This window comes from Gorilla gorilla, chromosome 5, assembly GCF_029281585.2.
Source record: "Gorilla gorilla gorilla isolate KB3781 chromosome 5, NHGRI_mGorGor1-v2.1_pri, whole genome shotgun sequence".
Lineage (NCBI taxonomy): Eukaryota > Metazoa > Chordata > Mammalia > Primates > Hominidae > Gorilla > Gorilla gorilla.
Window position 1 is genome coordinate 85,341,444 of NC_073229.2, and position 26,329 is coordinate 85,367,772.

General features: G+C 36.0%; 1 protein-coding gene across 1 annotated transcript in view; it reads right to left on the reverse strand.

Annotated features, from left to right (window-relative positions):
* LOC129534464 (protein eyes shut homolog) overlaps positions 1-26,329 on the reverse strand; it is a 512,806-nt gene that overhangs the window by 148,919 nt on the left and 337,558 nt on the right. Inside the window, exon 6 of the mRNA XM_055391596.1 lies at positions 4,895-5,041. Within this exon, the coding sequence (XP_055247571.1) occupies positions 4,895-5,041 (147 nt within the window). The remainder of the gene's footprint in view (positions 1-4,894; positions 5,042-26,329) is intronic.

Here is a 26,329-nt window from a genome sequence, read left to right on the forward strand (position 1 = left end):
ACCCCTTACATTGCCCAAAGAAAGCTATGCACATTTTAGGCACTCAGAATTTGTTGAATTTGTCTTTGCTGTCATAAAAAGATGAAATACAATGAATAGAAGTTTCTCATGAATGACAATGCATTAATTCAGCCATCCATGTTTGCAACTTACTCTTTCCTATATCTGTCTGGAGCTAGCTCTATTGGGACCCATTAAGGAGGGATAAAGATATTCAAAGAATTTTATGGTACACACAACAAAACTGATTAAAACAACTGAGCAATCTTTTTCCTTAGAAGAAAAAAGATGCTATCTAATATGATGCCAGGGAATGCTGTGGGACTTCATTGGCCTTGCCACATCATTGAAATGAAATACGGTAAGTGTCTAATGAAGATATTATATATTCTGCTGGAAATCATTTTATAGAGAAAGGCAGGTGTTATGACTCTTTAGATTTAATTTGTTTTCTCCAGGAGTATCAGAAATCTTTTAGTCTTCCATAAATGCAAATGAAGAGGCCCCAATAATTCCACTAGCGTGTCAATTACTCTTATCTAAGGTTGGTCCTTCTTTTGCTTCCTATTTTAAATACAAACATTAAGTAATATAAAGATTGCTTCTGAATCCTCTCCTCCCACTGGAGTTGCTCATGTAATTTGCCTCCTGGGACTTGGTCAGATGTCTGCTCATAATTCTCAAAGATCACATACTTCCACATGGCATGCTTATTTCTTTTCAAAGAAGCAGCACAGAATGGATCCAACTGCATGGTAATATATCCCATGACGAAGCCTCCTGATTGATACTGCTTGTGTAATAGAGCTCATTTTCTGAAAGTGCACCTAAAGAATTTTGTGTGGTCTCGTCCCTTCTCTCGTGACCTATTAGTAGCTCCTTTGACTAGGTTCCAGAATTCTGAATTGGTTCAGTGGCAGATTCAAAAAGCTTTCTTTTCATCTTGACTGCTGCTCTCGGAGCTGTCTCTCTCCCACAGAGCGTTCTTTTTTAAGCTATCCTTTCTAAGGATTTTTACTGTAACCCCGTAAGGATTCAAGTTTTATCTTCCTTTTGTTCCTTTTCAACATCAATTAGTTGGTGAGGCAAACTGAGACAAAATAAATGTGCAGTTTTGAACCAGGAATATAATTCAAAGCTGACAGTGGTTTATCAGCCTGATAGTTCTCTATCCTTGTCTCTTAAATATTTGATTTGATATAAAATACAATGTTCAAAAAATGTTTGTGAAATGGAATTGAGTTGAACTGAAATATTTAGGAATTAAAAAATGGCAAAATTAAACACAAAGCAACTCAAACAAAATCAACACCTAAAATTTGAAGTGAAACATCTGTTTTAATTTTCTCACTACTTTTAATTGCTCCTACACATAATATACTGATTTCAAAGTAAATACAATTATCCCCTAAGTTAAGGGACACACCTTTTAAATTACCAGTATCTAACTGAATTACAAAAATCTTTGTGCTCATCTGTTGTGAGGCTTTTATGAGGTTGACAGATTCTAAGAAGATAGAAAGTAGCAACCCAGGAAACATTCTGCTGAGGTATTCCCAACAGTGTAGGATTAAATTACCACCTTAAAAATGAACAGAAAGAATGCTTTACAAACAAAAATATTTTCTCCCTTCATGGGCTCTGAAAATCTCTAGAGTAAACAGCTTTGATGTGTCCAGTACTATAACAACAATTATATAAGACAAGGGCAGAAATGGATAATCATTACAGTGGAATTATTTTCTTACTAATAATTTCTAGTTTGATTGTTTTTGTAGGTCATTGAATAAGGAAGGCAGAAATGATCCTATGGCACTATCATCAGCTTGACTTTTATTGGATTTAGATTAAAGTACGAACTTGAATGGAGTGTATATATGCTTGGCATGTATTTCTCTGGCCTTCAAAGATAACACATCCAAGTGTTGGTATGGACATGAGCCAGGAGCGTGAACCCAGAGCAGGAGAATTCCCAGTGGTTGGGTGCTGCTTTAACTATGAACTGTTTTTAGTTGGTAGAAATAAATTTTCCCCAAGAAAATGCCTTCCAATTCTATACAACTTAAAAAATTGCAAAGCTAGAAAATCACTTTTCTTTGTCTTTCAATTATTATGTTTGAGTCTTTTGTTCTGTTTTTCTTTTGTTTACTCTGCAATGCACTATTACTTCCAAATTTCATGGTCATCTACCAGCACTTAGATTTTGTATAAAAAACAAGTTTTTCTTTTGTATTTTCTTCTCTCTCTCTTTTAACACAAATCAGTCAGACACTCTCTAAAGCTATCATTTAAACATGGGTGCCTCTGCTCATGGGGAATAAATGATACTGGCCTAGCCTGGCAAGTTGATTTCTTTCTAAAATATAACATAAATTCTTTGTTTTAATTTAATGTTAAAAACTAACTTCGCCTGGCTTTCCTAAATGCTTCTTTTAGGCATTTTACTCATAGTCAAATAATAAAATCTTTTATGTATTTTGTTTAGAAAGTGTAGAATGATGAATCAATTTAGCAAACTGTTTCAAAGTAGAGGAGCAAATCGTTTGGGAAATAATAAGTTGCCCCAAAGGGGATAATCTGTTTTGTTTTTTTTTTAAATTTTTTTATTATTTTATTATACTTTAAGTTCTAGGGTACATGTGCACAACGTGCAGGTTTGTTACATATGTATACATGTGCCATGTTGGTGTGCTGCACCTATTAACTCGTCATTTACATTAGGTATATCTCCTAATGCTATCGCTCCCCCCTCCCCTGACAGCACAACAGGCCCCTGTGTGTGATGTTCCCCTTCCTGTGTCCAAGTGTTCTCATTGTTCAATTCCCACCTATCAGTGAGAATATGCGATGTTTGGTTTTTTGTCCTTGCGATAGTTTGCTGAGAAGGATGGTTTCCAGCTTCATCCATGTCCCTACAAAGGACATGAACTCATCATTTTTTATGGCTACATAGTATTCCATGGTGTATATGTGCCACATTTTCTTAATCCAGTCTATCATTGTTGGACATTTGGGTTGGTTCCAAGTCTTTGCTATTGTGAATAGTGCCACAATAAACATACATGTGCATATGTCTTTATAGCAGCATGATTTATAATCCTTTGGGTATTACCCAGTAATGGGATGGCTGGGTCAAATGATATTTCCAGTTCTAGATCCCTGAGGAATCACCACACTGTCTTCCACAATGGTTGAACTAGTTTACAGTCCCACCAACAGTGTAAAAATTCTCCACATCCTCTCCAGTACCTGTTGTTTCCTCACTTTTTAATGATTGCCATTCTAACTGGTGTGAGATGGTATCTCATTGTGGTTTTGATTTGCATTTCTCCGATGGCCAGTGATGATGAGCATTTTTTCATGTGTCTTTTGGCTGCATAAATGTCTTCTTTTGAGAAGTCTCTGTTCATATCCTTCGCCCACTTGTTGATGGGGTTGTTTGTTTTTTTTCTTGTAAATTTGTTTGAGTTCTTTGTAGATTCTGGATATTAGCCCTTTGTCAGATGAGTAGGTTGCAAAAATTTTCTCCCATTCTGTAGGTTGCCTGTTCACTCTGATGGTAGTTTCTTTTGCTGTGCAGAAGCTCTTTAGTTTAATTAGATCCCATTTGTCAATTTTGGCTTTTGTTGCCATTGCTTCTGGTGTTTTAGACATGAAGTCCTTGCCCATCCCTATGTCCTGAATGGTATTGCCTAGGTTTTCTTCTAGGGTTTTTATGGTTTTAGGTCTAACATTTAAGTCTTTAATTCATCTTGAGTTAATTTTTGTATAAGGTGTAAGGAAGGGATCCAGTTTCAGCTTTCTACATATGGCTAGCCAGTTTTCCCAGCATGATTTGTTAAATAGGGAATCATTTCCCCATTTCTTGTTTTTGTCAGGTTTGTCAAAGATCAGATAGTTGTAGATATGCGGCTTTATTTCTGAGGGCTCTCTTCTGTTCCATTGGTCTATATCTCTGTTTTGTTACCAGTACCATGCTGTTTTGGTTACTGTAGCCTTGTAGTATAGTTTGAAGTCAGGTAGAGTAATGCCTCCAGCTTTGTTCTTTTGGCTTAGGATTGACTTGGCAATGTGGGCTCTTTTTTGGTTCCATATGAACTTTAAAGTAGTTTTTTCTAATTCTGTGAAGAAAGTCATTGGTAACTTTATGGGGATGGCAGAAAGTGGCCATACTGTCCAAGGTATAATCTGTTAAGGTACTAAAGACATTACACCTCCAATATGAGGAATTGTTAAAATGATTGTGCATTTATTTCAAAAGAGAAAACAATTGTCAAATTTTGAATACTGCTGGTAACACACCTTAGTGATGTTCATTCACAGAGGAAAGAAGCCCATACATTCTGCTTATAGAGACCTTTACGAGCAAATTGCATAATAATGCAGAGAACTCTGGATGTAAAGACATTTCCTTAAGCAAATACTGTTAATACTACTTAAAAAAAACAGCTTATATCAAGATAATAGATGTTGCTAAAAGAGTGGTAGGAATTTACTTGATTGTCAGATGAACCCCAGCTTTGGAATGCCTTTTCCCAAGTTATCAAGTATTGAATGTAATTCATATTTAGTGATTTATATCATAAAAGTATGCTCTGAAACATTTGCAGCATTTGTTTTACTGCTATAGCCATATGCTGTCAAATTCATATGCTTGCTAAATTCTGTCTTGTCAGCTCAGATCCTGTTTGTAAGTCACGTTCCATTGAATGACTCATAAATTAAAGAAACTTTTAGAGAAACTACAAAGAACTAAAATTTCTCTTTGGTAGTGCTTCATGCACTGGTCTGGAAAAGTTCTCTCACAATATTTAAATGAATAAATCATTGATTCAATAGATCAACGTTTGAGAAAGAAACATGACATACAAGAAGTCAAACATTTAATACTCACTGTAAAGAATAGTTCCATTTAAACTGTTTGTTTTTATAGTCAAGTAGATGGTAACAGTTCTGTTATGTTCCTTCTCCAGGACAAACTTCAAAAAGGGCAGTTCTAAATAGGAATTCCCATTGAAAGATGGAAAAAATAAACCTGCATCTAAAAAAGAAAATCGTATTAATATGTTCTGATAGCATTATATTGCTACTCAAGTAGATAAAAACTTAGCATTTATAGTTAGCATTCATTTGAAAAGGTAACACTAATATTTAAAATATTAGGTCCAATTTTAAGAACTTTAGATATAAAGTGTAATAAATTTATATTTATTGCCTCAAATAATTAACTACCAGTACAGAGGAAAAGACTGAATAAGAGTTATAATTTGATGTTCATGGATGGGTTTTAAGACATAACAAACACTCTAAAATTGTCTGAAAAAAATTTGTGTACTTGCATTTTGAAATCAGTGTTTCACCAGATTCTTTTGTGATATTTTGTGATGTGAAGGTTGTATTTTTTGTTAATTTTTAATTTTTGTGTTTACATTGTAGGTATATATATTTATGGGTTTCATGAGATATTTTGATACAGGAATACAGTGTATCATAATCATATCAGGGTCAATGGAGTATCCATCACCTTAAGCATTTATCCTTTGGGTTACAAACATCAAGTTACACACTTAAAATTGATAAATTTTATTTGATGTAATTATATGTCAATAAAGTGAAAAAAATTCTGTGACACAAAGGTTAGAGAACTGTCACACAGAGGAGTTTTATTAATGTTCATTAATATTTAGTGCTTTTCAATAATACTTAGTTATTTTATAAGTAGTATTACTATAATATGCAAGGTTATTAGTTTTAGACTTATAGAATTATTTGTATTTTAAATAATCTCACAAAATCTTGGTGCACATAAAATTTGAAACATTTCATTGTTATAGATCTATATTCATATCTATTAAAATATAATTGGTACATAGAACAAGTGTAACACATGGTATGTTGAAAATGTAACTTCTTTAACATTTGGTAATAAAAAAAGAAAATGCAACTTTTTTTTTTTTTTTGAGATAATGTCTCATTTTATCAGTACAACTGAAGTGCAATGGAGCAATCTTGGCTCACTTCAGCCTCAAACTCTCAGGCTCAGGTCATCCATCTGCCTCAGCCTCTGAAGTAATTGGGAGTACAGGTGTGTGCCAACACGCCTGGCTGACTTTTGTATTTTTAGTAGAGACAGGGTTTCACCATGTTGCCCAGGATGGTCTCAAACTCCTGAGCTCAAGCAATCTGCCCACCTCGGCCTCCCAAAGTGCTGGAATTACAGATGTGAGCCACTGTGCCCAGCCAACTTTCTTTTTTGTCTTTCTCACAATGGGGGGAATTTTCTCTGTCACTGTACAGAAATTTAGTATTTCTGATTATTTTTACCATCTCTCTAAGTCATACAGTGAGTGAGAAACTAATATCCAGTCTAAGAAATTTAGTAACTGTTAAATCTTCCATCAGAGATATGATTTCTCCTATCCTCCTTCACCAGCCTATCTCTGTAGGGTGGCCTGACACCTGCTGTCTTCCTTGAGGGGCAGAAGTAACCTGGTTTCTGTTCTTCTTTTTATCACCTCTCCTAAGGTTAGCTGCTGTTTCTGACCATTCCAGCTTTGAATGGGGAGAAAGTAAGGTGGGGTGGAAAGGAAAGACCACACAGTAAGGAAGAGCTGTTAGAAATGGCAATTGTACTGTTGTAACCAGGCATCTTGCTCTTTAGGAAGGGAACATGTTTAAAACTGGTTGTTTCTTCCATGGTAGGGATGCCAGATAAAATACAGGATGCTCAGTTAAATTCAAATTTCAGATAAATAACAAATAAGTTTTTTGTTGTTATTTGTTTGTTTTTTGCGACAGTCTTGCTTCGTTGCCCAGGCTGGAGTGCAGTGGTGCGATCTTGGCTCACTGCAACCTCCACCTCCCAGCTTCAAGCGATTCTCCTGCCTCAGCCTCCTGAGTAGCTGGGATTACAGTCATGTGCCACCATGCCTGGCTAACTTTTGTATTTTTAGTAGAGACGGGGTTTCACCATGTTGGCCAGGCTGCTCTCTAACTCCTGACCTCAGGTGATCCACCTGCCTCAGCCTCCCAAAGTGCTGGGATTACAGGCGTGAGCCACTGTGCCCAGCCTAAGTAAGTTTTTAGTATGTCTCAAACATCGCATGAAATATACTAAAAATAGTGCTGTTTATTTGAAATTTAAATTTAAGAATCCTGTAATTTTAGTTGCTAGATATGGCAACACTATGACTCATGAGCATTTATTCAATCTTTGGAAACCTTTGTCAACTGCCACGCCTAGGATTTGCAGCCATACCCTGCCTTCTTTGGCTGGTCACTTCTATCTTGGTCTTGCTCTGATTTTTCAAACTCTTGTTGTTGACAGTGACTTGCCTGTGTCAGTGCAAACATTGCACAGATTAAGTTAAGTAGGCAAGGATGACTTTTCCCAAGGCTATTGCAGTAAGGGAGAGGTAAGGACTCAGTCTGAGCTCAACTCCTTTGTAATAAAGGAGTTGTAAAGTAAAGGGTGGGAGAGTTTTTTTTTTTTCTTTCTTTTTTCTTTTTTTTTTTTTATTATACTTTAAGTTTTAGGGTACATGTGCACATTGTGCAGGTTAGTTACATATGTATACATGTGCCATGCTGGTGCGCTGCACCCACTAACTCGTCATCTAGCATTAGGTATATCTCCTATCTCCCAATGCTATCCCTCCCCCCTCCCCCCACCCCACAAAGGTCCCCAGAGGGTGATATTCCCCTTCCTGTGTCCATGTGATCTCATTGTTCAATTCCCACCTATGAGTGAGAATATGCGGTGTTTGGTTTTTTGTTCTTGCGATAGTTTACTGAGAATGATGGTTTCCAGTTTCATCCATGTCCCTACAAAGGACATGAACTCATCATTTTTTATGGCTGCATAGTATTCCATGGTGTATATGCGCCTTAAGAACTGGAATGAGAGAGAACACAGGCTGTCTGTGTTTGCTAATTGGCTTTACTCAAAGGATAAGTAAACTTTCTCTTATCTTTGTATTAGGATATAGTTTTACAACTAGGAATCAAGGCACCCATTGAAGTTAGTCTTATACCCTCCCCTAGAGGTGGACAGATGGGCTGCTATCTTCTTTTATGATTACATTTCAGGGGAGCAGTGGTTCCAAGAACCTTAAGAAAGATTCCTGGCTGGTAAAACTGACAAGATCTTTAAAAGATTTATGTTTCAAAGGCAACAGAGAAATAATGTAATACGGAAAGTTTTCTAAAGTAAATGCTCCAAGAAAAGGGAGACCAGGGACCTAGTCAGGAAGAACCCTTTCTAAAGTTTAGTTAAGCTAAGAAGAGTGTTAAGGCCATCTTAGTCACTTAACAAGCAGCATTTGGGAAGAACATAAAATGACTTCAGGCCAGTTGCTTTTCCTGAGGGGTACATATCTAGTCCGTGGTAAAGACTATTAAATTCCCGGTCATCTCCTGCCCTACTGTATGTGGGGTATAGTTAATTTCCAACCAAACTCTGTCTCTGTTTTTCTTCTGTTGTTTTTTTTGAGACAGAGTCTTGCTCTTTTGCACAGGCTGGAACTGTGGTGCCGTCTCTGCTCACTGTAACCCCCGCCTCCCGAGTAGCTGGGATTACAGGTGCATGCCACCATGTCTGGCTAATTTTTGCATTTTTAGTAGTGATGGGTTTTCGCTATGTTGGCCAGGCTGGTTGGGCTCCTGACCCCAAGTGATCCACCTGCCTAGGCCTCCCAAAGTGCTGAGATTATAGGTGTGAGTCACCCTGCCCAGCCCTCTGTCTCTTTCTCTCTCCCCCTCCTTCTCCTTCCAGACACACACACACACACACACACACACACACACACACACACACACAGTGCTGCTTTAGCTCAGCTATGAATGTATGACTATAGGTCAACAGTCCATGGTGCTACTTTCCAAGTGATCCAGCTGTAGCTATCTCCAAACACATTGTCAGGTACGGTGGGTGGAAGAGGGTGGGGAGTGAAGTCCACAAGATAGCCTTCTTCAAAAACATTTTCTCAAAATTATCTCTTAAAATCCTCTCGTCCAAATACGAACCCTTTTTAAATCAAGAATACTTTCTAGTTAAATCTTGCTTTTAGGTATGGCACCTCATTTGTTTACAGTGTTATATCCTGTTGTGCAAAAGAAAGTTTATTTTTAATATCCTGTTTATGCCTATAACTTGTGAAGGTTAGTTGTGAGAATCAGGTATAAACAATACAACTTAACTATTATTAAATTGCTTGACTTAAGTTATATGGTATCACAAAAGTTACCGTTTCTTGGCCTTCTACACACAATCTTTTACTCTTAGAAATTTACCTACCTGGTTCTGCATTTTATTGAATCTGTTTTTTCAAAGGTTATTAAGGCCTTGTTAGCAAGTCCTTCATCAGTGCTTATGAGCACAGATGCCTAGAAATCTCCATAATACTAAGCCGTCATTTTTGTTAAAACTTTCTTTTTCCTTGTCTTTCATGACACTGTTCTGTACTTTGGCTGTCTTCTTACCTACCTTTTGCAGACTGTTTCTTCAGCCACTTTATAACACTCATAGTTTCCAAGGCTCTGTCCTCTGTCTTGAGTCCTCTAATCATTTCTGACTTTTCTACATCTGCTGTTCCTTCAGTTTCTAACTCATAGTACTTAGTGTTCCAGGCTTAGAAACTCAGCATCATTATCTACTTGTCTCTTCCCAAACTAGTTGCTAGATCCTGACACTTGCTTAAATCAAAGCTTTTATCTTTCCTTCTGCTACCACAACCCTTTTAAGTTCTCATTGTTTCAACTGAACTGTTGCAGTGGCTTCTTTCTAACTTGCTTTCCTTCCTACAGTGTCTATTAGTTGTCATTGCTGCCATGTCAATTTTATTCAATCATAATTACCTGAGACCTTTGGTCAAAAACTTCAGTGGCTACAGTATAATTATCAAGTAAGCCAGGCCCTCCATGGTCTTACTTTTTAGTGCTTCTACACATACATATCTCCTGCTAAGGTTGAACCAACTTTCTTTTGTTTCTCTACTTGTGTTCATACTGTTCTATCTTTGTAGAACATTCTTCCTTAAATCCTAGGTATAAAATTTCTCCCTTAATTCAAGGCCTACTTGAATATTCTCCCAAATTTGAACTCCTCAAAGCATTGTATCCGCAACTTTTTTAGTCTATGTATTGTTTTTTATCCTACGTTACAATTGTTGGCATAAATATAGAATTGATGATATAGTAAACCTAATAATTTGGATGAAGGCAGTGAAGTGACTTTAATTAGTAGAAATAGAATGTCCTAAGCATATGAATTCTAAGAAGACACTGGGGAAAATATGAGTTAAGGAGGTGAGTTTCCTTTCCTGTCACCAGAAATTATTATAAATTATTATAACATAGTTGGAATGTCACTTATGGAGCAGAAGGTTTGCAGATGCTGAACTGCACATGCATCAACTTTTAATGATAGAAGAAAAGCCATATACCAATCAAGTTAAGATGCAATGTAACTAGCTAGACACTAGGAGAAGTTTGGATATGAATTTGGATACCATTAGTAGAGGAAAATGGTTAAGTTTACAAAGAGATGGACTTGGCTTGTAAATAAATAGGATCCTTAGCATATAACTTGGAAACTATTTGGATGTTGCATATCTGTTGATTCTACCATAGATATGGTTTTAGACAGTTTCTTCGTGTTATTTTTGCCTATCTTACTGGGAGTCACTAATGAATTCAACGCATTCAACAAACATCTATCAAGTGACTACTACATCCCAAATACTCGTCAGGGAATACAGTGTTGAGCAAATATATAAAGATTACCCTATTGGAGCTTAGATTTTAGCTTCATAGAAGGAAACCCCAAGTTAGGAGTTGTACATGTTTTTGGGAGGTCCTGGACAAATGTGCCATCATGTTCCCTTGACCATTTTTCCTGACATTTGTTGTCACCAGGAGCATTGAAACTAATGTGAGATGGAAGACTAGATAAAAAGGAAAGTCCATAAGCCTATCTCATCTATCCTCCTACAGTATACATTCTCTGAAGAAAAGATCCGTGTTTGATTCACCTTTGATCCCCCTATGGCATGTCCAACTTTGCACATGTTAGGCAAATGCTATATTCTTTGATAAATACAAATACAACTAAAATGATCATACATGGTAGTTTGAAAACAAAAATCAGAAAAATATTTTATAAATAAAATGGGATGAGAAAAGGTAATGATGAGATTCCAGCATTTTTCTTGTTGTTAGGGCTTTTCACACTATTGATAAGTCCACCAGAAAATGTTTGAGAAAGGATAGTCTTTATATATGGGTTTATGTATGAATTAAATTATTTGGTTTTATAATTAGGTTTTACTTATTCTGAGAAGCAATGAACTCACAAAGTACAATAAAAATATAATTCAATTTCCTAAAAAATGACTTCCATGTTGCTTTGCAGGAGCACATCTATTATATAATTCAGGTGCACCTGCCTACTTTTTGGTTCACACACTCTTTGAACCTGTTTTCAGTGCTGACAGGTTTTATGAAAATTATGACAGGAAACAACAATTATAAGCAATAAACATTTGCTATTGAATTGCTTTCTAACCATATTAATTTTCATTATCACCGTGTTTAGTGGATATGTTGAAAAACAGAACTGCCCTGAATATGGAAAACAAGACTAATTGGGGTTAGGCAGAGTGTTATCCTGCTGCTTCCAAAAGCCTCTTCAGGCGATGCTATTTGAACACACTCCAAATTTATTTCTCTTCCAATTATAAATGAAAAAACCAACAAGGTCTTTATATGAAACATGGATTAAACATCTTACATATAGTATACTATATTACTTATAGTATTGAATTACTGGGTACTGACTGCAAAATAACATCTAAAATATACTCTGCAATGTTTGAATGTCTTAAAAGATCATATAGACTTATCAAACTAATTATATTAACTTTGATATGATTCACAAAATAAAGTTAATTTTGAGTCATGGGAACATCTAATAAATTAATCAAGATGGAGAATCTTTTAAGTTCCTAAATTATATTTTAAAAAATCTCAAATTGGCAAAGGAAGCTATGAAAGCACAGTAGTGAGTTTGAAATAACTTATGCTAAAAGTATGGATTATCATTTTTATTATTTTTTTTAACCAAGCATAGTTCTATAGTATGAATCAGGGCCACTATCAATAACAACTCATTGAAATTTTATCCAAGAGAGTACAACAGAATATTATAAAGAAAACACAAAAGAGATGAGTATCTTTATCCTGAACACAACGCAACTTAGCAGAATAAAAGTTAGTGATTCTGAATAGAAATGATGCCCCTTTGTCTACAGCACAAATCCCCTTAGCCTTCTATAAAGGCCTTCTATGAGCTAACCTCAGAGTCTGACACACTAATACACATAAAGCTACAAATACAATGGGTCACAAATTATTCATATAAAAGTTGATTGTATTTCTTGGTACCAGAAGAAACAGAATATTGTTTGCTATTTCTTTATGATGGAAATAGATTTGATTTACTCAATAGAAATTAAAAATTAATACTGCTGACGTTTTTGTTGAGTAGTTTTTCACCTTCCCCAGAAAGGACATCATACAAACTCTGTGACGAAGTTTATAAAAAAGAAGGTGACTGAAATGATGCAATTATTATTTTAATTTAAAAATATTACATTTTCCATTTATGAGTCTAATTTTATTAAAATCTGTGATTTAAATGAATATCACCAGTTTATAAGTCCATGTATCTCCTTTCCTGAAGAAGCATTCATTAAAAAAATAAATCTAACCAATAATATTCAAAGGTTTAGAAACTATAATTACCTACATTTATTATAATATTATAAAATTAAATCTCAAGATGCATGAAATTTTAAATACTGTATGTAAATAAGAATCAATTTATAATTTTCAGTGATTACAATTAAAATGATTATAATTATGATTATCAATATCTTAAATATTTACATATAGTACAAACACTGTAAATATAATACTGTATATCCTATAATATAGTATATATAAATTATACTAAACTTTTTTTTACCACATTATACATTTTTGCTTATTTTAGAATTTAAAAAATTTAGATTTAGATGACTTGAGTTTCATAGACTAAATTATTACACTTACTTGAATAATTTCTTCACATTAGACATTCACATTTCTATTAATCCATAAACACTGATAAATTTGTTAAGTGCTGATAAAAATTATTTACTACTCTCTTGTTGCTGTTAGTACAGCTGTTATTTTTGCTACATCTATTTTTCCCCCACAGAAAAGAACTTCTAAAAATCAGCAGAACTAACATTTCTCCTTTTGATTGTACCTACTTCATTCCTTCATTTAAAGCATGAAAAGAACTGCTCTACATCTGACCAAACCAATGCACAAGGAAACAATGTTTTAGAACACCCTTTCTCATCCTTCACTGTCACTTCCAATCTAGCATTACTTTTTCATCCCTGATTTCTCTGTTAACAGTTGATCATCATGATTTGCTATTTGATCCTGTCAAAAATCTGAGGCCCCAAAGCTCTGACCCCACTTCCTTTCTCTTACTAAATAAAACATCGTTTAGCACACCAACAAGATCTTCAATGCAGGAAAAATAAAACTAGGACAAGAAAGGTATGAAAAACTATCAATATTTCTTATTGTACTTGACATGCCATAATAGCTACCATTCTGTCTCTAGTCTATTCTTAAATCTTCTTTTCTACTTTAGAAATTCTCCCTGAGTGATCTCATTTGTTCCTATAACTTTAGCTACTTTCTAATTTCTGAAAACTGTCAGATTTTAATCTTTAACATAGACAGCGCCTGACTTAACATATTCATCTGTTTAATGGACAGATTCACTTGAAAAATATAGGTAACCTAAACTTAACATATTTAAACCCATTTTATTATTTTTCTTCTTGGAAATGTAATCTTTTTCACTATAGAATTGATAATACCTTTCTTGTTATCAACACAAATATATACTTCTATTGCAGCTCTTATTCAACTGCATAGTCCATTTTTTTTGTATGACTCACCATGTGACAGCTGTGAGTTCCTTAAATGCAGGCAGAGTGACTTAATTTTTTTTGTGTGCCCCCAGAAAATAACACATTTTTGGCAAATACTCAATGTTTGATGGCTGAAAAAACATGCCTCTAATTTTTGTCTTGTGTTTAATTTTAGAATTTCCATCTACCAAGTTATTCAAATAACAATTTTGTCATAGTCATCCAAACTTCTTCCTTTGTTCCTCTTCCCATCATTCCACTCACCACATCATTCTATATTTTGTTATTTAATTCAAATGGTTCCTCTTCACTTGGAATGCCATCTTCTTCTGCCTGTACTATTTGAATACCTCCTAACTTGTCTTCATAACGTTCATATCTCCTCTGTTAATTACTGCCAAATGTATGTTATTTAAACACAAATTTGAATTTATTCTGTTTAAAGAGTCTTCCCTGGTCCTTCATTGGCAGCAAATAGTAACCCTTTCAGTTTGGCATCAAAGACTGTTCTTAACTCACCTTCCAAGACTGCCTGATTCCCTAATTACCCCATGTGATAGCCACACTCTACTATTTGGCACTTTGAACATTCATTAATTTTGAAATTAATAAATTTGTAATATTGTAATTAACATACATTAATGATTCCATTAATATACTTAAAGCATATTGGTCTTTACCTCGTCTTAAATCATTTCAGTAATTTTATCTTTTGAAAACATTTATCCCTTTCAGAGAAGTCTTCAGACACATTGCCATTGATTTATACATAGAATATAATACTTCTGAAGTATACTTTGTCAATGGTTATGTCTTTATTTTATCTCTATTGCTCTAAAATTTCTTCCCTCATCCCCAGATTAACCTTTCCCAGAGACAGAGAAAGCCAGCAAGGGTCTGGGCTGCTGTGATGCTTTAATTAAAAGTGTTCCACTCTGTTCTGGTTTTTATTGAGGGTACACGAGTAATATTTTGCAAAATATGTTTGCAGAGTTTTATTAAGAAAGAGCATGCAGGACTTCACATGTGAAGCTACAATTAAGCTGCTGTGTGCTATGACCCAGGCCTCTACGTTGATGGTCCCCAGACTTGTTCCCATCATGGCTGGGTGGATCAGGCACTGAGAACATGACTCGTGCTGTTTAAACATGACCATGTGATTGAAACTAGGTGCCAATTAATTAATTCTTAAAATATATCACTTTAATACAGCTTGGGATACTGACTTTGTCTTTTTTTAAATTATACTTTAAGTTTTAGGGTACATGTGCACAATGTGCAGGTTTGTTACATATGTATACATGTGCCATGTTGGTGTGCTGCACCCATTAACTCGACATTTACATTAGGTATATCTCCTAATGCTATCTCTCCCCCCTCTCCCCACCCCACAACAGGCCCCGGTGTGTGATGCTCCCCTTCCTGTGTCCATGTGTTCTCATTGTTCAATTCCCACCTATGGGTGAGAACATGCAGTGTTTGGTTTTTCTGTCCTTGTGATAGTTTGCTGAGAATGATGGTTTCCAGCTTCATCCATGTCCCTACAAAGGACATGAACTTATCATTTTTTATGGCTGCATAGTATTCCATGGTGTATATGTGCCACATTTTCTTAATCCAGTCTATCATTGTTGGACATTTGGGTTGGTTCCAAGTCTTTGCTATTGTGAATAGTGCCGCAATAAACATACGTGTTCATGTGTCTTTATAGCAGCATGATTTATAATCCTTTGGGTATATACCCAGTAATGGGATGGCTGGGTCAAACGGTATTTCTAGTTCAAGATCCCTGAGGAATCGCCACACTGATACCTACAATGGTTGAACCAGTTTACAGTCCCACCAACAGTGTAAAAGTGTTCCTATTTCTCCATGTCGTCTCCAGCACCTGTTGTTTCCTGACTTTTTAATGATCGCCGTTCTAACTGGTGTGAGATGGTATCTCATTGTGGTTTTGATTTGCATTTCTCTGATGGCCAGTGATGATGAGCATTTTTTCATGTGTCTTCTGGCTGCATAAATGTCTTCTTTTGAGAAGTGTCTGTTCATATCCTTTGCCCACTTGTTGATGGGGTTGTTTGTTTTTTTCTTGTAAATTTGTTTGAGTTCATTGTAGATTCTGGATATTAGCCCTTTGTCAGATGAGTAGATTGCAAAAATTTTCTCCCATTTCTTAGGTTGCCTGTTCACTCTGATGGTAGTTTGTTTTGCTGTGCATAAGCTCTTTAGTCTAATTAGATCCCATTTGTCAATTTTGGCTTTTGTTGCCATTGCTTCTGGTGTTTTAGACATGAAGTCCTTGCCCATGCCTATGTCCTGAATGATATTGCCTAGGTTTTCTTCTAGTGTTTTTATGGTTTTAGGTCTAACATTTAAGTCCTTAATCCATCTTGAATTAATTTTTGTATAAGGTGTAAGGAAGGGATCCAATTTCAGCTTTCTACATATGGCTAGCCAGTTTTCCCAGCACCATTTATTAAACAGGGAATCCTTTCCCCATCGCTTGTTTTTCTCAGATTTGTCAAAGATCAGATAGTTGTAGGTAGGTGGCATTATTTCTGAGGGCTGTGTTCTGTTCTGTTGGTGTATATCTCTGTTTTGGTACCAGTACCATGCTGTTTTGGTTACTATAGCCTTGTAGTATAGTTTGAAGTCAGGTAGTGTGATGCTTCCAGCTTTGTTCTTTTGGCTTAGGATTGACTTGGCAATGTGGGCTCTTTTTTGGTTCCATATGAACTTTAAAGTAGTTTTTTCCAATTCTGTGAAGAAAGTCATTGATAGCTTGATGGGGATGGCATTGAATCTATAAATTACCTTGGGCAGTATGGCCATTTTCATGACATTGATTCTTCCTACACATGAGTATGGAATGTTCTTCCATGTGTTTGTATCCTCTTTTATTTCATTGAGCAGTGGTTTGTAGTTCTCCTTGAAGAGGTCCTTCACATCCCTTGTAAGTTGGATTCCTAGGTATTTTAGTCTCTTTGAAGGAATTGTGAATGGAAGTCCACTCATGATTTGGCTCTCTGTTTGTCTGTTATTAGTGTATAAGAATGCTTGTGATTTTTGCACATTGATTTTGTATCCTGAGACTTTGTTGAAGTTGCCTATCAGCTTTAGAAGATTTTGGGCTGAGACGATGGGGTTTTCTAGATATACAATCATGTCGTCTGCAAACAGGGACAATTTGACTTCCTCTTTTCCTAATTGAATACCCTTTATTTCCTTCTCCTGTCTGATTGCCCTGGCCAGAACTTCCAACACTATGTTGAATAAGAGTGGTGAGAGAGGGCATCCCTGTCTTGTGCCAGTTTTCAAAGGGAATGCTTCCAGTTTTTGCCCATTCAGTATGATATCGGCTGTGGATTTGTCATAGATAGCTCTTATTATTTTGAGATACGTCCCATCAATACCTAATTTATTGAGAGTTTTTAGCATGAAGGGTTGTTGAATTTTGTCAAAGAACTTTTCTGCATCTATTGAGATAATCATGTGGTTTTTGCCTTTGGTTCTGTTTATATGCTGGATTACATTTATTGATTTGCGTATGTTGAACCAGCCTTGCATCCCAGGGATGAAGCCCACTTGATCATGGTGGATAAGCTTTTTGATGTGCTGCTGGATTCGGTTTGCCAGTATTTTATTGAAGATTTTCGCATCGATGTTCATCAGGGATATTTGTCTAAAATTCTCTTTCTTTGTTGTGTCTCTGCTAGGCTTTGGTATCAGGATGATGCTGGCCTTATAAAACGAGTTAAGGAGGATTCCTTTTTTTTCTGTTAATTGGAATAGTTTCAGAAGGAGTGTTACCAGCTCCTCCTTGTACCTCTGGTAGAATTTGGCTGTGAATCCATCTGGTCCTGGACTTTTTTGGTTGGTAAGCTATTAATTATTGCCTCAATTTCAGCTCCTGTTATTGGTCTATTCAGAGATTCCACTTCTTCCTGATTTAGTCTTGGGAGGGTGTATGTGTGGAGGAATTTATCCATTTCTTCTAGATTTTCTAGTTTTTTGCATAGAGGTGTTTATAGTATTCTCTGATGGTAGTTTGTATTTCTGTGGGATCTGTGGTGATGTCCCCTTTATCATTTTTTTATTGCATCTATTTGATTCTTCTCTCTTTTCTTCTGTATTAGTCTTGCTAGTGGTCTATCAATGTTGTTGATCTTTTCAAAAAACCAGCTCCTGGACTGATTTTTTTGAAGGGTTTTTTGTGTCTCTCTCTCCTTCAGTTCTGCTCTGATCTTAGTTATTTCTTGCCTTCTGCTAGCTTTTGAATGTGTTTGCTCTTGCTTTTCTAGTTCTTGTAATTGTGATGTTAGGGTGTCAATTTTAGATCTTTCCTTCTTTCCTTTGTTCGCATTTAGTGCTATAAGTTTCCCTCTACACACTGCGTTGAATGTGTCCCAGAGATTCTGGAATGTTGTGTCTTTGTTCTTGTTGGTTTCAAAGAACATCTTTATTTCTGCCTTCATTTCATTATGTACCCAGTAGTCATTCAGGAGCAGGTTGTTCAGTTTCCATGTGGTTGAGTGGTTTTGAGTGAGTTTCTTAATCCTGAGTTCTAGTTTGATTGCACTGTGGTCTGAGAGACAGTTTTTTATAATTTCTATTCTTTTACATTTGCTGAGGAGTGCTTTACTTCCAAGTATGTGGTCAATTTTGGAATAGGTGTGGTGTGATGCTGAAAAGAATGTGTATTCTGTTGATTTGGGATGGAGAGTTCTGTAGATGTCTATTAGGTCCATTTGGTGCAGAGCTGAGTTCAATTCCTGGATATCCTTGTTAACTTTCTGTCTCGTTGATCTGTCTAATGTTGACAGTGGGGTGTTAAAGTCTCCCATTATTATTGTGTGGTAGTCTAAGTCTCTTTGTAGGTCTCTAAGGACTTGCTTCATGAATCTGGGTGGTCCTGTATTGGGTGCATATATATTTAGGATAGTTAGCTCTTCTTGTTGAATTGATCCCTTTACCATTATGTAATGGCCTTCTTTGTCTCTTTTGATCTTTGTTGGTTTAAAGTCTGTTTTATCCAAGACTAGGATTGCAACCCCTGCCTTTTTTTGTTTTCCATTTGCTTGGTAGATCTTCCTCCATCCCTTTATTTTGAGCCCATATGTGTCTCTGCACATGAGATGGGTTTCCTGAATACAGCACACTGATGGGTCTTGACTCTTTATCCAGTTTGCCAGGCTGTGTATTTTAATTGGAGCATTTAGCCTATTTACATTTAAGGTTAATATTGTTGTGTGTGAATTTGATCCTGTCATTATGATGTTAGCTGGTTATTTTGCTCATTAGTTGATGCAGTTTCTTCCTAGCCTTGATGGTCTTTACAATTTGGCATGTTTTTGCAGTGGCTGGTACCGGTTGTTCCTTTCCATGTTTAGAGCTTCCTTCAGGAGCTCTTTTAGATCAGGCCTGGTGGTGACAAAATCTCTCAGCATTTGCTTGTCTGTAAAGTATTTTATTTCTCCACTTATGAAGCTTAGTTTGGCTGGATATGAAATTCTGGGTTGAAAATTATTTTCTTTAAGAACATTGAGTATTGGCCCCCACTCTCTTCTGGCTTGTAGAGTTTCTGCCGAGAGATCAGCTGTTAGTCTGATGGGCTTCCCCTTGTGGGTAACCCGACCTTTCTCTCTGGCTGCCCTTAACATTTTATCCTTCATTTCAACTTTGTTGAATCTGACAATTATTTGTCTTGAAGTTGCTTTTCTCGAGGAGTATCTTTGTGGCGTTCTCTGTATTTCCTGAATTTGAATGTTGTCCTGCCTTGCTAGATTGGGGAACTTCTCCTGGATAATATCCTGCAGAGTGTTTTCCAACTTGGTTCCATTCTCCCTATCACTTTCAGGTACACCAATCAGAGGTAGATTTGGTCTTTTCACATAGTCCCATATTTCTTAGAGGCTTTGTTCATTTCTTTTTATTCTTTTTTCTCTAAACTTCTGTTCTCACTTCATTTCACTCATTTCATCTTCCATCATTGACAACCTTTCTTCCAGTTGATCGAATCAGCTACTGAGGCTTGTGCATTCGTCACATAGTTCTTGTGCTGTGGTTTTCAGCTCCATCAGGTCCTTTAAGGACTTCTCTGCATTGGTTATTCTAGTTAGCCATTCGTCTAATTTTTTTCCAAGATTGTTAACTTCTTTGCCATAGGTTCGAACTTCCTCCTTTTAGCTTGGTGTAATTTGATAATCTGAAGCCTTCTTCTCTCAATTCATCAAAGTCATTCTCCATCCAGCTTTGTTCCGTTGCTGGTGAGGAGCTGCATTCCTTTGGAGGAGGAGAGCTGCTCTGATTTTTAGAGTTTCCAGTTTTTCTGCTCTGTTTTTTCCCCATCTTTGTGGTTTTATCTACCTTTGGTCTTTGATGATGGTGACGTACAGATGGGGTTTTGGTGTGGATGTCCTTTCTGTTTGATAGTTTTCCTTCTAACAGTCAGGACCCTCAGCTGCAGGTCTGTTGGAGTTTGCTGGAGGTTCACTCCAGACCCTGTTTGCCTGGGTATCAGCAGCGGAGGCTGCAGAACAGCAGATATTGGTGAACAGGAAATGTTGCTGCCTGATGGTTCCTCTGGAAGTTTTGTCTCAGAGGAGTACCCAGCAGTGTGAGGTGTCAGACTGCCCCTACTGGCAGGTGCCTCCCAGTTAGGCTACTCTGGGTTCAGGGACCCACTTGAGGAGGCAGTCTGTTCCGTTTGCCGATCTCAAGCTGTGTGCTGGGAGAACCACTACTCTCTTCAAAGTTATCAGACAGGGACATTTAAGTCTGCAGAGGTTTCTGCTGCCTTTTGTTTAGCTATGCCCTGCCCCCAGAGGTAGAGTCTACAGAGGCAGGCAGGCCTCCTTGAGCTGCGGTGGGCTCCACCCAGTTTGAGCTTCCTGGCTGCTTTATTTACCTATTCAAGCCTCATCAATTGTGGGCACCCCTCCCTCAGCCTTGCTGCCGCCTTGCAGTTTGATCTCAGACTGCTGTGCTAGCAATGAACAAGGCTGCGTGGGCGTAGGACCCTCCAAGCCATGCATGGGATATAATCTCCTGCTGTGCCGTTTGCTAAGAGGGTTGGAAAAGCCCAGTATTAGGGTGGGAGTGACCCAATTTTCCAGGTGCCATCTGTCACCCCTTTCTTTGACTAAGGAAGGGAATTCCCTGACCCCTTGGGCTTTCCAGGTGAGGTGATGCCTTGCCCTGCTTTGGCTGACGCTCGGTACACTGACATTGTCATGATTATCGTATTGTTTCCTACAGCCATGCTAATGGAAGGAGGAGAATATGGAAGAAAATTATAATTAATAAGTCGTTGGTAATGAAAACCAGAACACAAAAAATTGGACAAATTACAAAAAGAGACATTTTGGCAAAAAATGTTTATAAAAAGTGAAATGTGTTAAAGTATACCTCATGAATACTAGGAAAATACAAATTTCCATCACTATTAGGTATCATAATTTTATATCTTTCAGACTGGAAAAATAAATCTCATAATTGCAAAAGTTGGTGAAGATGTGGATTAGATGAAACTGTTACATATTACTGTGTCTAGTAAACATTTTGTACAACACATTGGAAAACTATTTGGCAGTATCCAGTAATAATTAAGAAGTATGTAACACTATCAATCGTTTTCCTAGATATTTCTAGATCTCTTGCAAATGTACTCAAGGAAGCATATGTAAGAATATCCAGAATAGTATATTTTGTACTATAAAATAAGAAAGACAAATTTCCATTAATAGACTATCAAAAGTATGAATTATGATACAGGTATAGAAAGGAATACTATAGAGCAGTGAAATAACTTCTACAAATGTAAGTGGATCAATTTATATTATGGATAAATTTCTAGAGCATACTGAGCAAAAGGAGCAAGCTGCAAAACAATACTGCATTTGTTATTTACATAAATTTTTAGAAAAAATAAAATAATCCTATCTATTATTTAGTGTTATATAGTAAGAATACAAATAAACACATGGATGATAAAGATGACTCAGGGTAGTGTTTATTCCTGAGGAGGTGGTAGGGTTATGCAAAGGCTTCAAATGTGTTAGTAATGTTTTCTGTCTTTTTTTTTTTTTTTTTTGAGACGGAGTCTTGCTCTGTCACCCGGGCTGGAGTGCGGTGGTGCCATCTCGGCTCACTGCAACCTCTGCCTCCAGGGTTCAAGCCATTCTCCTGCCTCAGCCTCCCGGGTAGCTGGACTACAGGTGTGTGCCTCCACGCCCAGCTAATTTTTTGTATTTTTTAGTAGAGGTACAGGGTTTCACTATGTTGGTCAGGCTGGTCTCGAACTCCTGACCTCGCGATCCACTCACCTCGGCCTCCCAGAGTGCTGGGATTACAAGCGTGAGCCACTGCACCTGGCTGTAATGTTTTATTTCTTATACTAGGTAGTGGGTATACAAATTATTGTTACGTTATTCTTTATATCTTTATGCAAGACAAATTATAATTATAAAGTCATTGGTAATTATAAAAATTAGCACCCAGAAAATTAGAGAACACTTGTAAGGCCACAGTGAGACATTCTAATGCCTCAATCCTTCTAATTTATCTTCTGTCCTCATCATTCCAGTGAAACAACTGTCACTAAAATCGTCATTGAATTCAATATCTCATTAAGATTTCAAAATACAGGCATAGTAATTCATATTTTATGCCCATTTTTTCCCCCTTTGGTATGGCTGGTATGGAAAGTCTTTGGAAATGAGTGTTTGAGAATGACAATGAATAGTAATTAGTAAGTAGTAAGCCTAATTAAGCATCGTTGCAATAATAGCCCCTGTTTCAGATGTGATCACTTTATGAAACCAAATAAATAATGTTTTCTTTACCTAGTATGTAAATATTCAGCAAAGCCTTTTTTTCTCTATTCTGAAAAGAGGGGAACTTTAGAATTAGTTTGCCTTTGCCTAGCAAGGATGAAATTATACCTTCACAGTCTTGTCTCAAGGTTATATCAACTCTCCAACACTGTATCACAATTCAATCTATGAGGAACTTGTTTGCCAAGTATTCTGTTTGATGATCTTCCATGTTGATGATACCTTGTTGATAATATCTGGTGATCGGACACAGAAATAGACAGTATCTACATGCCTTAATGAAATATTTGAGTACTTAAGCATGGAGGATAAATCTCATGGAAATTAAGGAAGCTGACACTTAGGAAAGTTTCATGGGTCCTTTCATCTAGAGCATTCGTTTCACCTAAAATATCCCTTTCCAAACAGAAAAAGTTACTGCTAGCTGGTGGGTTAACTACAACCATAAAGGAGCATGCTGAGGACAATTGGCACACTAAGAATAACATCACAGAGAATTTGAAAAAAATTGTATCTTTTTCTGTATGATTTTCAACTCAAGAAATATATTTAAATTATTGCTTTATATAGATAATCTTTTCCTTTTCGATTATTTGAGACTGTAATTCTGAAACAGTTTTTCTTATTCTGGAAAACTTCCTTTTCAAGACGCTAAACCGTCTCAGTTTTTTGTTTTTCCGAGGATATACTTATTTGGACCTTATTGTCTAATGAAGGTTTACCTGTGCAGATATTTCTAGACTGACATTTAGCTTCTCTGTGCAATTTGAAAATATTATTTCACTCTTGATTTAAAATAATTGTATATATGCTAGAATAATTATACTACTTTCTGTCAATCATTTTTAACTTATCTTGCATATTTGCTTTGTCTCTCTCTGCTACATTATTCAGGCCTAACTTCCTGTTCTTTAATTCTTTTCTTAGCTATACCTAATCTGCTATTTAATTCACCTTTTAAAATTTCAATGACGATATATTTTATTATATTGCCTGGAATTTTGTGATAGTTTCTCTTTTGTCCTGCTTGTTTTTCAATTTCCTATGGCATTTTCCTGAGCATTTAACATATATTAGTTTTTTATTTTTGAGTTTAATGAATCTCACAGCCAAAATCCTTTGGAGTATAATGCTGCTGTTTATTTTTTTTCCACGGCATTTTGCCTGGGGAGCTCATCTGTTTTAGCTGGTATTCCGTTTTTTATTATGTGGTTTTTTAATTGATATTTATTGGTGAGAATCAATAGTAACCCAATTTGTAGAATTTACATTTGCAAAAGTAAACTTACATTTGCTTCTTCCAAATATCCTGACACTTTCATACTGGCACTTCTTATATTTCTAGTTGAGAATTTCTTCAACCACATTTGTAAAATAAGTTAGAACCCTGAACTTACATGAGAGAAGGGTCACTAAAGAATTCTTAGTGTAGGGGGTGGTTACTTACCCAACTGTAGCTGATGTGGCTGAGCACTAGTAGTTTTCTTGTTGCTTTTCTTTTCTGTTAGGCACTCCCCCTCCTCCACCTGCTCATTGTCATTGAATCTGAAGTCCCTTGGAGTTCTAAACTTTATTTATTAACAGTTTTCAGTTTCAACTCTTGATTTTGTTCAGGCACAAAGATCTTTTTTTTGTGTGTCTCATGCTGGCCTTGAAATCCTATATCTTAAGTAGCTAAAACCAGCAAATGTTGTGGTATCACTGTCTGTCATGCTTTTAAAAAACGGATTCCTCTCAGTTTTTTGGCTCTTACTGCATTCCTTTATTTTGGAACTGTGGAAATGACATTCTGAACTCAACTACAAATTCAAAAGAATGTTTATTTTATTTTGTCCAACATTTTAATACATTTTTTTTTTTAGTGGGAAGGTTTTCAGACTATCTTCTGTGCCAACTGTCAAAAGTAGAATCCCAGTGCTATATTTTGAAGATTGTGTAGATTATTTGAAACCCAAGTAACAGCACCATCTCTCTCAATTAGACTTGCCTGGAGACCTAACAGGAAAAGTTTCCTTAAGAGCACAGATGAATCAAAAAGCCTAATAACTTATAGAATAAATAATGGTTTCTTCAGTATTTCTTATTCATGTATATTCATGATGCATGCATGCACATAAAAGCAAAACAAAATGAGATAAAAACCCCAGAACAAAAACAAAAATAGAAAACCAGAACAAAACAGAAACCACAAACTTGGCAACAAAAAAAAAAGATTTTGTTAGGTTTATCGGTATGTCTCTACAAATATGAAAAATGTAGAGTAATAGTCTAGTTCCCATTTTTTTTGGCACCAGAGACTAGTTTCATGGAAGACATTCTTCAAAGACTGGGGTGGGATGGGGGAATGGTTTTGGGATGATTCAAGCTCATTACGTTTGTTGTGTACTTTATTTCTATTATTATTACATTGTGATGTATAATGAAATAATTATACAACTCACCATAACATAGAATCAGTGGGAGCCCTGAGCTTGTTTTCCTGCAACTAGATGGTCCCATCTCGGGGTGATGTATTAGATTCTCACAGGGAGCGTGCAACCTAGATCCTTCATATGTGCAGTTCCCAATTGGGTTTGTGCTCCTAGGAGAATCTAATGCCACTGCTTATCTGACAGGGGGTGGAGCTCAAGCAGTAATGAGAGTGATGGGGAGTGGCTGTAAGTACAGAGGAAGCTTCGCTGGATCACCCACCACTCTCTTCTTCTGTGCTGCCGGTTCCTAACACTCCACACTGATACCATGGCCCGGGTGCTGGGAACCCCTGGTCTATGCCACTTGTAGATGATTTAAAGAATTGAATGTGTAGCATAATATTCTTCTTTATGTTTTTGAAATAATGACTTTTAAATATAAGTTCCCAAGTATTTCAAAGTGTGGGTAAAATACATAGAAAATTGCCAGAAAAATATTGAAACACACTTAAGAAAAAGCTTAGAAGATTTTTTGAAGAGTAAATTTTTTAAAGTAAATAGCTATCATTTTCAAGAGTGAATTTTGGCAGACTTTTCCGACTATTAAAATGATGAATATTGACAATAACACTAATTCATAAAAATATCTTAAATGATAATAAAAAGAAACCCTTCCCATAAGGCAAAACCAAGATGATTAAGCTGCCAATCAGAAAATCTTGATTATATCAAATACTCTAGTCCATTTAAAAATAGCCATTGTTTATGATAAACTGCAGTTGAATGAAGAGAATATTTTTCAAAATCTAATTACTACATCAAGTATTTGTATCAAAATGAATTTAGTATTTTTTATTTTACAATAGATTATAAGCAAAGAAAAATCTAAATTTTTACATAATGATTTTTAAAATACTACCAAAATTCTTGTATATTTGATTCACATTGTGATGATTATGATTATTTTGATTGTAAAAGTGACATTACCAAAGTAAAATAATAGTTTCATATTGTAATATAATTTGATATTTATTAAATGGATCCACATAATTAATGATAAGTTCTCTTTTTAGTTATCAACATACCTTTC